Source organism: Fukomys damarensis, unplaced genomic scaffold (genome assembly GCF_012274545.1).
Source record: "Fukomys damarensis isolate Sample0158 unplaced genomic scaffold, DMR_v1.0_HiC HiC_scaffold_4, whole genome shotgun sequence".
Lineage (NCBI taxonomy): Eukaryota > Metazoa > Chordata > Mammalia > Rodentia > Bathyergidae > Fukomys > Fukomys damarensis.
The window spans coordinates 57218003-57231119 of NW_022900916.1; the positions used below are offsets into that span (position 1 = coordinate 57218003).

Sequence of the window (13117 nt, forward strand, 5' to 3'; positions counted from 1 at the left end):
GAACCCTTCTCCACTGTTGATGGTAGTATAGACTGCTGTAAGCACTGTGGAAATCAGTATGGAGATACCTAAAAAAACTACGATTAGAGGTCCCATTTGACCCAGCTATTCCCCTGCTGGGTATTTTCCCAAAAGAATTTTAAAAATCATACCACAGCAAAAAAATAATATGTTGGGAAACCTGGCTTTCCATATTACAAAGACTAAAACTTGACCTATATCCCTCACCATATACTAAGCTAAAATTGAAATGGATCAACAATCTAAGTATTAAAACAAACACTAAATTTGCTGGAAGATAGAATAGGTAGAATTCTTGAACACATAGGTGTAGTTAATTGCTATTTTAGAAGCTGTTTATTTAACTTAAGAGATTTTTGTCATCCAGTTTCTCATTTGAAAGTGATTTCAATGGAGCTAAGCTATCCAACCTGATTTTTAACTCATAGGAACCCTAAAGAATAACTCATTATTGGTTGACATTTTATGCACAGAACTAATTTTTTTTCATCTTGGAACAGGGCATTAGTGGACTTCCAGGGGATCCAGGCCCAAAGGGATTTCAAGGCAATAAGGTAATCATACCTGTTGGTTAAAGACAAGAAAGAGCACCTTCCCCTAGTGTGTTATGGTAACGCATGTTTTTATTAGGCAGAAATCCATGGACTCTTTAAGGAAATAACTTTGGAAATGCTGAAGAAGCTGCAGGTGAATGCAGAGTCCAGCTTTACTATATGCATGCAATCATTGGCATAGCTTTATCATTTATTAGTTTATTATTCAAGAGGGTGTTATTAAAGATGTCACTATCTAGAATTGTAACTGTTTCTGCTTTACTTATGATCTTTAGTAGTTTCATGGCTTACTAGTAACTGAAAAACTGTGTCAACTAACAACTTGAATCACTCTGAGTCTCACATGTAATGCCATCTCAAAATACAGTTCACTGGGGAATGAAATTTATAACTGTTTTAGCAACAGAAATCAAGCAATTTTGACTATCGGTTGTGTGCTTGTAATGTCATTCCACAGACAATCTGGCAAAACGGAAAGGGAGCGTGGAATAAAAATAAAATAGAAGGAACTGCAAACATGTACTAATAAAAATAGAAATTTGATAAAAAATAGACCTGCTTATAAGAACCCCTTTCTCAGGAGAGAGGCCATTGATTTTCTAGAAGCAATCTTTTTAATTCTTCTCATTATTTAGTAAATTTCATGGGCGTAGTAAATATACAATAAATAGTATTGACTCAAAGACTGCTATTGTGAGCAATGTGTGGCCATTATTAACTGCAGAAGTTGCTGTCCTAAACTGACCCTATCTAAAGCTAACCTTTTAAGAGTGGTATTAAATTTAAATTGTAGGGAGCAATTGGGCTACTTGAGTGTTAATTTTCCATAGGGAGGAAAGGGAGTGACACATATGTATTTTTAATGAGATAATGACAGTTTGAGATTTCCCAGGCCACTTTTAATTGGCAAATTAAAATAGAATGGGCTTCTCAGTGGGAACATGCTTAAGTTTCAGCTGGGGAAGCTGTCTTTTCCAGCCCTTGCCTATGATTAATTCTCTCTGCGGGGAAAGAAATGACCCTGTTGAATACCGAGTAGATGATTTCATGAAGTCTCACTAGCTATAGGTAGAACCCTGAAGCAACAAAAAAGGTGTTTGGAGAGCACATGCATATTTTAAGAATTCATTTTTAATGAAAAGTTTAACTGTGGTACAGCATATAAGACAAAAGATTACCACTTAAGTTTTCATCACAAAGTTTACCACTAAGTGAAGTTTATTGCCAATTTAAAAAATGTCAAATCAGTGATACCTTGATTCTTATTTTGAGACTATTATTACTTTATGTATGATTTTTTATTTTTATATATAATTTTATTATGATTTTGATTGTTAGTGAGAGATGCATGACACATTGATTACTATTTTTTTTCATTTTGTGTATTTATAAATATATTATTTTAAAAGTCAGGTCTCAGGAAATGATTTATTTTGCCTCTCATAATGTACATCTACATTTTGAAGATATAAACTATTTCATTCCTCAGTCTGGAAATAATGTTATATTTGACAGTGACATTTCTTTTCATCCATTATTGCTTTATTAAAAAATGTTTTTAAATAAGGCACACATGTGTAAATACCGAATAGTTTCTTTGGTGTGAATAATCTGCAATAATACAGAAGATCCTAATAAGATTACTGACATTTAGAAATGGGAAGAAAGAAGCTAAAGGTATAGGGAAGGTGGGACGGGTAGGGGAAGGGTAAAAAGGGAAAAGAAAAAAAATGTGAGATAATGAAAAGATGGAAATAAAGTGTTTGTAGATGGGGAGGGGAGGAGGGGGTGAAGGGAGGGCAGAGGTAAGGGGAAAAAATGAGAATCAAGACTTGTCATGTAGAGGTACAAGATCCCAACAATGAATGTAACTGTACTGTATCCCTAAAATGTACCAATAAACTCAATTAAAGCTGAAAAAAATGTTTTTAAGGAACTACTGTTGTAAATTATGCAAAAACATTTCTAAAATCTAGTTATTCTATATTTTCTAGTGGGCATAGAGAAGATTGTTTATGTTGAAACTTCTATAATAATAGTTAACATTTCTTATATATTTTCAATATTCAGTACAATTCTAAACACTCATTTAATGCCAATACCACCTTTTGAGCCATGATCTAGTCTTATTCCCCTTTGTACAAATCAGGCTTCTAAGGCACAAAGACTTGAAGTAATAAGTCCAATTCTACAGAGCTGATAAGGATTCAAATCCAGAAGTCTGCTCTTAACAACCATCCACTATTGATTCCTTTGAGAAAAATTGCTGAATTTCCTGAATATTTGACCTGAGATAAATGCATTTCTTTTGCACAGTATGGAAATGGCATCTGTCTCCCCTTCTAGAGTCTTCTGGTTGGAATCAACAATCTGATGAAGGGTGCATTTCTATTTGATGATAATGTTCATCTGAAAGTTCAGGAAAAGAAGGAAGGGAGCCACTTGGGAATAAGAAAACAGTAATGCTAATTGTGCAACTTAAGTACTGTATTTCTTATGAGACCTTAAAATAGAAATCTTAGACTCATAACCTTTGCAAAGATTACGTGAGAGTCTCTAGATGGGGCTTGCCTAAGTTTTTGAATTTATGAATAGTCTCTCTCATGAGCTATAATCACTTTCTGTTGAGCTGGGGGTTGGATTTTCTTCATCTAACGGTTCTTCAGAAAAGGTGGCCAAAAAACAAAAGAAAAAAATGTGTTAAATCAAGGAAAAATGTGCTTCTGGCCCAGTTTCACAATCATTTTAGTCATTAATACTTTCCACATGTAAAGTAGCTCTTATTCTGCCTGAAATGCCTTTGTTACCTTAGCAACAAAACATAGATGTTTCTCGGAATAACCTTGGCTGAGAAGTCACCTTATCCTCTTCTTCACATGACTGACATTCATAAGGACTTCTTACCAATCTCTGAAATTGGAATGGTAATCACTCATCTCCTGAGAAGCCTCCTCCCTACAACCAAACTGAAATTGTGACTGAAGAGAGAGTGCTCCCTGGGCCCAGACTGTAGAATTGAACCCCTATGCACCCAACATTGCCGCCTTCCATGGGGCTGTGGTGACACAGCAGATTGCAGTTACATGTGGCTGTGAAAGGGGCTTCTAATAACTAGAAAGAATGACTCACCATTGGTAGCCTTTCAAATCACAGAGAACATGTTACCAAAATTAATTCTTAATAAATAAACAGTGGAGCACAGGGTGGGTCTAAGCCATACTAGATCATTTTTGCCATTTGTTGATGTCTTTCTGAGATTATTTCTGAGGATATTTTCTTCTTCAATGTTATACAGAGTCACTTTCTTGAAGCTGGTCTTTTTGTTCCTGGGAAGAGGGTCTGCACAGTGGCATGTACAGGAAGCAGTTTGTAACACTTTAGTGTCCTAGTGTTACAGCTCCAGAGGTGGGGCCAAAAGAGCCCTAGGAGATAGCCCTGATGTCTTTTCCCAAGGTGAAATCTCACATGTCAGTCCTTAAGCAATTGTAAAAGTACTGTGATATTATATTACATATTAATTTATATTCATAGATGAATTGCCTTCTGCTTGTACCTTTCATCATTCCAGTCCTGGGTGTACATAATATTCCCTGCAAGATTTTGTTTTGTTTTTTTTTTTGCCTTAAATGTTTTCTGCTTGCTCTATGTTCAAGTCCTCTTACACATGAGATTGAATCCAGGGTGTACATAATATTCCCTGCAAGATTTTGTTTTGTTTTTTTTTTGCCTTAAATGTTTTCTGCTTGCTCTATGTTCAAGTCCTCTTACACATGAGATTGGGCCTACTTTATGCTTCATTTAGCTTTTGAGATAAGAAAACCCAGATAAAAATTGGGAGGTCACATTAGGTGATACAGAAGCAGAAGGAGGGTGTAGCAGTCAGGAATACTGACTATTCTTATAACATATTTGAATAATAAAGAGTGACAGGACCATGTGGATATTAGAATTTTCTTATGCATTAAATAATCTAGTGTATTATTTATACTTGCTCTTTCTTCTAAAAATATTGCTTGGAACTTTTTAAAGTTTCATATATACAACCTAGAATGTCGTATTTTTATAATATTAATATTTTAACTAGAACAGAAGAATCACTACTAAAATTTTAACAGTTTTTAAATATAGTTTTGTTTTTATCATTATTTAAATTGTTGGTTTGGCTTAAAGTTAGTTTAGTAGCTAGTAGCTGAACCTATTAAATAAACATACCTTAATATTTCCAATTGTGGCTTGAAAATAGTTCAAAACTACTTCCAAGTATGAACAAGTATAAAGAATTTAAAGCTTTCTCTTCAAACAAGCATCTTATGTAGATTTATTTTGGCTTTTGTATAACTAAAAAACTTAACCGTTTCTTAATATCATGAAGATTCTTTCAGCCAAAGTTCATCATCGATAGCAGGACATATACTACTTTATAACTTTATGTGGAGTGAATCAAGAGAAACATATATAATATCTTCAACTCCTCATAAAGAATAATTGCTCAAAAAAGGTTTTACATTCACAAATCTAAGAATGATTACATTTTTCACTATATGTAAAGAATTTTTTTAATGAAAACAGGGAACTTTAACAGTCTTTCTAGTTGTCAAAACACAGTAAATGCTTTCTGATTCTCTTGGCAGGCTAACAGCTTTGAACAAGGCTGTGAGTGCTCAGTGCATAGAAAGAATCCCTATGTAATTTTAATTATGACTATTAGGTAAAGACTCACAGCCAAACTATGTGAATATTTTCCTTCAGACATGTCAGTCTCAATGCTATTTCTTCCTGGGCTTAATTAAAGGGAAAATCATTAGCAATTCAGCAATTCTTGTGGAAAGGGCTTTGGCTTACACGCACATCTGTCCAGCAGGGCTCTAAATGAGCTTATTAACGCATTTGACATGAGATAACTGATAATGACAACTTGAAGTGGCTGCCAGAACATGTGGGATGTCAGCCAGTGGCTTCAAGTTAGATGATTTCCATCCTCAAGTCTCTGATGTATATATGGTCCTTAGTGGCTGGGGTATACCATATGTGCACATGTGTGTAGACAATTCTGAGGTAAAAATTCTGATGCATCAAGGAACCCAAAATGCTGCTAACATTTCTGACAGAGTTATTCAATCTAACCCACATACCTAGTCAGACTTGGCACTAATGTGAAATAGAATCAGCTCCTGCATTGTCTTCAGAAGGATGCCATTTTAAAAATTAAGTATATCAAGTTCTTAAGTATTTTAAGAAAATTATAATAGCACCTGTGCAATGGAAAAATTTATTCTAAATGTAAGGCATTTCGAAAAATTGTAAATTTAAAAATCATTTGAACTATTTGTGTAAAGGTACAACTCACTGATATCAAAACATTCACAACATAGTATAACTATCACTATTATTTATACCAAAAACTTTGTCATTATCCAAACAAATTCTTTACAAATTAAACAATATTCCCTCATTTCATCCTCCTCTCAGCCTCCAAGGTTAAATGTTTAAGAAACATGTCACACTGTCTATGGACCCACTTCCTCTAGAAAGTCAATGTTCTTGTTGTCAGATTTGTGGGCAGTGTGTAATTGGAGTATTTTCCAGAAATTCATTTTGTACTGGAGAAGTCAAAATAGTGTACTCCAGAGTCAAGATTCTCAAAAGCTCTCTTGTTAGGCTGCTACTGGTTCTTCCTTGATTGGATCATATGAATTGTTATAGGTCAAATGTGATCAAATGTCAGTTTTATGTGTCTTAACCTAATATCTACTTGGAAACAGAGTTAAATTACTAGAATCTAGTGTCATACTACAATGTTATTTATATTCCTCATCACTTTTTATTTTTATGGAGTGTGTTCCTCAGCAGGTACAAGTAGGTACAGTGTGTGGATTGAGGGCCATTAGATAGAATTTCAAAAAAGATTTTAATTGGAGATTTGAGATAAAGGCAGTTCCAAACTGAGTGCAGTTTGTTAATTACCAGTTTATATGTAAAGTTACCTTGTGTGATCTCTGTGTTGCAAATTATAATTTACATTAACTTTACCCCTGATTCAGGTAGACTTTGTCATCCTGAAATTACCTGTGAGTTAGTTTGTATAAACTATATTTTCTGTTGGCTTATATTTTCTTTCAGAGAATTGTTCTCTCCTTATGATGCATCTTCAATTATGGATAGATTACAACTATCCAAATTTTATATTTTTCATCCTGTAGCAAAGATATAAATGTAGTCTTTAGTCAAATGATTTTTGAAATTCATTAAAAAAAGAACTGAAAACTGAAGATGTTGTTTGGCATGGTGGTAGTTGAGAGGTTCTAAAGCCAAACTGCCAGGCTTGAAACAAGACATAGTTTTTTTTTTGTTTTTTGTACTGGGGACCAAACTCAAGGTCTTACACCTGTGAGGCAGGAGGCAGCACCACTAAGCTAAATCCCTGGCCAGCCGTAGGCTTTATTAGCTGTCTGATTCAGGCAAGTTACTTTACCTCCCTGTAGTCAGGTTTTCCTCTTCCATACAGTGGGTCATTAATAGTGCCCACCTCTTAGGATTGAGGATTATGTGAGTTGATATATTTGAAACAGGGTAGCACCTGTCCATAGTGAATGCTACATATGTTATTTATTTTTATGACATACTTATGTATTTTGACAACTTTATTTATACTAATTCTGACCAGCTCTATCTTGATATGTTTTCTAAAAGCAAGTCTTTTATTGAACAACACTTTCATCTGAAGCAAGAGAAATGAGGTATAAAAATGGAGTATGATTTAACAAGTATTTTGTAGATATTAACTGCCTGTGTCCTCCCTTACTGCCTTTCAAAAAAGGATCTTTCTTGATACATATACTTATTACCGAACTGAGTTTAGCTAAGAATGTAACCTAGGCACTTGTGAACCATTCTGCAGCTACAAAACACTCATTCATAATGTTCTTCCATTTGGGAAGGATGAGAATATTTGCCACAAGACTTAACATATTAACATTGGTGTCACCCTTATCTGAGAAATGGATGAAAGTTGCTGAAATATCTTTCTGGGGTTTTTTTTTTTTTGGCTTTTTTTTGAGACAGGGTCTCACTGTGTAGTTGAGACTGATCTGGAACTTACTATGTAGCCCAGGATGGTCTCGAACTCACAGCAATCCTCCTGCCTCAGCTTCCCAAGTGCTGGGATTACAGGTGTGCACCACCATGCCTGGCATATCTTTCTGTTTTTACGAAGAGGCCAAGGGATGAATACATTGTTCACAATCATATTATATAAGAGAAAGTAAAACTTCTGTTCTTAAACAATTCAGAGTTTCAGTGAATTGGAAAAATATTATTTTGGAGAAAGGTTTTGGTTAGAGCCAGTGTCAAAAATAGGAAGTACTGAGTTTTCTTTAGTGGAACTTTTCCCTCATGTAACCTTGGGCAATACAGTATGATTTCATTACTCTTTCCCTGAAATAAAGATTAGCTGTGTCTTGGAAGATCTTGTACAAGGAATTGCGTAATAAGCACTTGGTATCTTTATATAATTTATGTATGGATGCTCCTTACTGAAAACTCAGGAGGAGCATTTCCAGATTCACAAATCCTCGTAGCTTAGATCATATTTTTTCTTTTGTTCACCTTCCACACATAGTACAGTTTCTGCTACCTAGTTGGTGCTCAGTAAATATTTAACAAATCAGTGGTTGAGCGAATGGTAATAATTAAGTACCAAGAATGCAAAAATAAGCAAAACCACACGCATCCTTCCCATAGACTGGGGCGGGGAACCTATTAACACAGTGAGAGGTGCCAAGTTGCAAATGTAGTGAACTCTCAGAAGAGGAGGAAAATGGTGTTATCGATACTGTAGTGACTACGGTAGGGATTTCACCTCGTCAGGGAAGTCCTCCTTTAAGCCACGCTATTTAAAAGAAGATCTGAGAGTAAGGAAGAGAGAGGTGAGCATCAAAGGCAGAAGCAATAGCATGTAGCTGGGCGGAGAATGGGGAACTGAACCACGCCCGATGCTGCTAGACTGGAGAGTGAGGAGGTGACTGACTCGTGAGAGTAGTGGCTTCGGGGTCACACCATTAGAAGCCATGCAGGGAGCTGAGTATTTACTCTGTGAGAAAAAGAAAAGGCCTTGGAAATTTTCACTCAGAGTAAAATTAAAATGAAGACTTTACTCTGGCAGCAGCAGAGGGGACAAATCAAGGTATGAACAAGCACGTAGAGGAGGAAGGACTTTGTTTTAGTTTGAACAAAAGATTTAATTTAATTAATTTGCTGTATACTATAGAGGTGTAAACAGAAAGATACATAGATCTGAGTAATATTTAGGAAGCATATGGATAGGTGCTGGGATACCTTGCATAAAGTGGATGGAATGGGAGAATATGAGTTCTAGGTTCTAGCTTGACACAGGAAAGATAAGGGACCTTTTCCTTAGATAGAACCCTGGGAGATGACCAAGTCTGGGAGGGAAAATTAATGAGTTGTCTTTAGAAATGACTAGTCCTTTTTGAGATTCTGTTTCCTCAGCTTCTTGCACTGTCTTATTGGCTTCCATTCTTACTCATTTAAAGATTGGTACTGTCCACGGTTCTGACCTAAGGCTCCAGCCTCTTTAATTGAAACTGAGCTGTACGATATGAGCTGTATATGTCGCTATTGAGCATAGGATATGTGGCTCATCCAAATTGAGATTGCTGTAAATATAAGATATACATTGGTTTACAAAGATTTGGTATTAAAAAGAGAAAAAATATGATCATTAGTACTTTTAAAATATTGATTACATGCTGAAATGATAGCATTTTGCCTATATCAAGTAAATATGTTACTATAATTAGCTATTTATTTTTTATTTATGTATTTTTGGGGGGTTTTTTTGAGACCGGGTCTCACTATGTAGTTGAGACCGACCTGGAACTCACTATGTAGCCCAGGCTGGTCTCGAACTCACAGCGATCCTCCTGCCTCAGTCTCCCAAGTGCTGGGATTACAGGCATGCGCCACCACACCCTGCAGCCAGCTATTTATTTTTTATGTTCTTAATGTAAAAAATATAAAATTGTATATATGTGGCTTATTGTGTATTTTCTGTGAATCTTGCTGCTCCAGACATTGAACTTAGTGTCACTTCTTTTGAACCAGAGTTTTATTCCCTGTCCTCAGAATATTTCATATCATTTTATGTCTCATATTCTTTTCTCTCCTTGAAATATTTTTCCTTTTTCCTCTTCCAGATTAGGTAAGATTCTTATTTTTTGTTCAGCTCAAATACCTCCTATACTATAATGAAACTTTTCCAAAACCTTGATGCAGAATTAAACATTTCTGCCTCAGAGACTTATATGCTCTGCTAATGCCTTTATTATTAGCTAATTCACAGGCTTGTATTTTGTTTCATATTCATTTGTCTCTCCAGCATGATTGTAGGCTTCTGCAAGTACAGGTACAATCTGATTTATATGTCTAATTATGGAAGTGACAATTATAGGCATGGATTATTTACTAGACCTGAGGTTGGTCAATAAAGATCTGGAGAATAACAAGCAAGTTTATACATATTAAATAGCTACTGTGTGACGGGCTAGGACTTAGATATTTTACAGATAGTATCTTGAATTCTCTCAGCCCTACAAGCTAGATTATCCTGCATTTTGGAATCTTGTAAAAGCTCAAATTATTCATAAGTGATACAGCCAGGGTTTCACTAAACTGTAAAACTCTGTGGTTCTATGTATGCTTAAAAGTGGATTTTTAAAATGGAAGTCACATGTTGTGATGCCAGGCTTCTGAGAAATAAATTTAAGCAAGTGAAATGTGAAGATATGATGTAAAGGAACTGTTTGGATAAGGAAAATCACTCTGCTGAGAGATCCCTGTAATCTTGAAAAATTAATACTAAGAAATTTCACATATTATGAATATGTGTTGTTGATTTCTGACCAAACATACAGATAAGTGCTAAGTAGGGCCACAATTTCCACTACTTTACACTTGATCTTAGCCAAAAGGCCAAGAAGCGATAATTTCCACTACTTTAAAAACTCTCAAATTGTCTACTAAATGTTTTAAAATTTCTTCTCATCCATTACAGAGCAAAACTGTAATTTAGGGAATTATTATTATTATTATTATTATTATTAATTTGGCAGTACTGGGGATTGAACCTAGGGCCTTTGAACTGAGGCACACCTCTAGCCCTTTTAAAAATATTTTATTTCAAGACATAGTGTCATTGTTACTTGCCCAGGCTGGGCTCCAATTTATAATCCTCCAGCCCATTTTTTAATCTTTTGCTTTGAGACATAATCTCACTAAGTCACTAAATTTTTTGCCCCAACTGGGCTCCAATTTATAATCCTCTTTCCTCAGCCTCCCAGAGTGCTGGGACAATAGGCATATATCACCATGCTCAAGTGGGAACTTGTCTTAGTTACTGTCCTTGTCACTGAGACATCTACGAAAGAGAATGAGAAGTTTTCTGTTCACAGTTTCAGAAGTTTCAGTCCATGGCTGGAAAGCTCTAGGTTGATACAGCATGGGGTAAGGGTAGAGGACAACTAGCTTCTCGTCCTATGACAACTAGAAAACAGGGAAAGAAGTGAGGCGTCAGGGAGATACACCCTTCCAGGTTTATGGTCCAGTGACTCCCCTCTCTTGACCAAGCTCCATCTCTTCACAGCATATTCAGCACATTCAATATAGTAGTGCACGATCCTATCACCACCCAAACTCAAGAGGCTTTTAGGGGACACCTCAGATCTAAATCATACTACATCTTAACTTTTCTATACTTATTCATGACCATCACATATCAGGTTGTTGGTATCCATTTGTTGTAAGATGGAAAGTGCTGTATATAATGGCATTGTAAGAAAAGAAAGTGTTGGACTCATTCTAGGATCTAATTGTGTTTGAGATTCCTGCAGTTGTCTCAAGTGCGCTCCCCTGACCTGGACCGTGTAGTGAGATCTCGGTACATACCTCCACTCACTTCTTGGAAGAGATGTGTCCTTGTGGAATGGCTAGAAAATAGGATTGTTCTGCTAGTTGGAGGCTTGTGTGATTCGACGGGGTAAAGGAGACCCAGCCAGGGACATTGAGCTTTATGACAGCTCCGTCTTTTCAGAAGGTCCTTCTCCAGGTCCTGTCCCCAAACTGAGCAGGACAGTATTTCCCAGGTGAGGGACCCACCCCACAGTCATTCATATTGGACTTGTATAATTGACATGGAGATTCCAACTTGAGTGGAGAGCACAAGAAGTTGTAAGAAAGAATTCCTTAAAGAGAAAATTTGGAGTATGCAGGAAGCTGAATATTTTTTAGCACTTGCTTATACTTTGAGATTAAGAAGACAACTTCAAATTTAGTGCGAATTTTTACATCTGATATTATAAAAAGAAAGACACCTTATGGCTAAGAAAATGTAAAATAAGAATGGCAATCATTTGGCTGCTCCAGAAAGTTTAAACTATATAGAAAAATAAATAATATCTTTGAATTTTAAAGGAAAAAATTCTAGTTGACTTACCTGCCAGATTGTCTTTTCCCCAACGGCATGAATAGCCAGTACTTTGGGATTCAATCCACTTAAAGTGTCATAAATTCTGACAACTGAGTTTCACACAGGTTTTCTTTATTTAATGTTGAGCCTGGGCATGTAGTCTGGGAAGCTGAGTGGACTCTGGCTCTTCTCATCCCTTCTCTTTCTCCTTAGTAGTGAGTGGACTCTGGCTCTTCTCATCCCTTCTCTTTCTCCTTAGTAGTTGGTCAGCGTCAACAGACTTCTCAGAAGTGATGCCTCTCTACCCACACCAAAACAACATGCTCTCAAAATCAGAGATCCCAGGGGTGAATTGGGAGTTTAATGAAAATTCTTCCATTTTCCTTAGTCTGAGAAAAGCCTTGTTTCAACTTAAAATGCACTTTACTGTTTGCAAGCATAAACAGAGAAAAATTTAGGTCAAATGAGATTTTTAAAGTAGCGATTATTCCTTAACACAATATTCGGAAGTCCTCTGTAGCATAGATTAAATATACATGTATGTATATAAATATTGGAAGGAAATACACCAAAAATTAATGTAAAATTATAAATAAATAGTTTTAAAATGTCTTTGTATATGACCTTTTAATGTATGATAAATATACTTAGGTGAACATAAATATCAGGTAAAGATATACCATTTTGATGGAGAAATTTAGCATTATAAAAAAAAGCAGTTGAAATGCTGAGCAATTGAAATTCTGTTGGTCTGTCACCATGCCACAGGGCCAGAAGCCCGAGACACCCTAACAGCTGTATCAGTGTGAGTGAGGAGATGAATTTGCGTAGGCCAGGTAGTTTGTTGGGATCAGGCTCCTTTCCTGTGATGCGGAGGTTCGAGTGCCATGGTTCCATCCAGTTCTAAGATGCCCGAGTTCTGTTATCAACTTGCCACACAGTAGGCTGCATTAATTGAAAATACTCCAGCTTTGAGTAACAGAAGTCTTGACTAAGAGTGGCTTAATCATAAAATACCTCTCACTTTTGAGTAGACAGACTACTTGCATAGGTAGTCCAG

At 36.0% G+C, this 13117-nt stretch overlaps 1 protein-coding gene across 2 annotated transcripts in view; it reads left to right on the forward strand.

Annotated features, from left to right (window-relative positions):
• Positions 1-13117, forward strand: part of Col28a1 (collagen type XXVIII alpha 1 chain) — a 197379-nt gene that overhangs the window by 62074 nt on the left and 122188 nt on the right. For both annotated transcript variants that reach the window (XM_033758283.1, XM_033758285.1), the window contains exon 11: positions 522-575. In XM_033758283.1, the coding sequence (XP_033614174.1) occupies positions 522-575 (54 nt within the window). The remainder of the gene's footprint in view (positions 1-521; positions 576-13117) is intronic.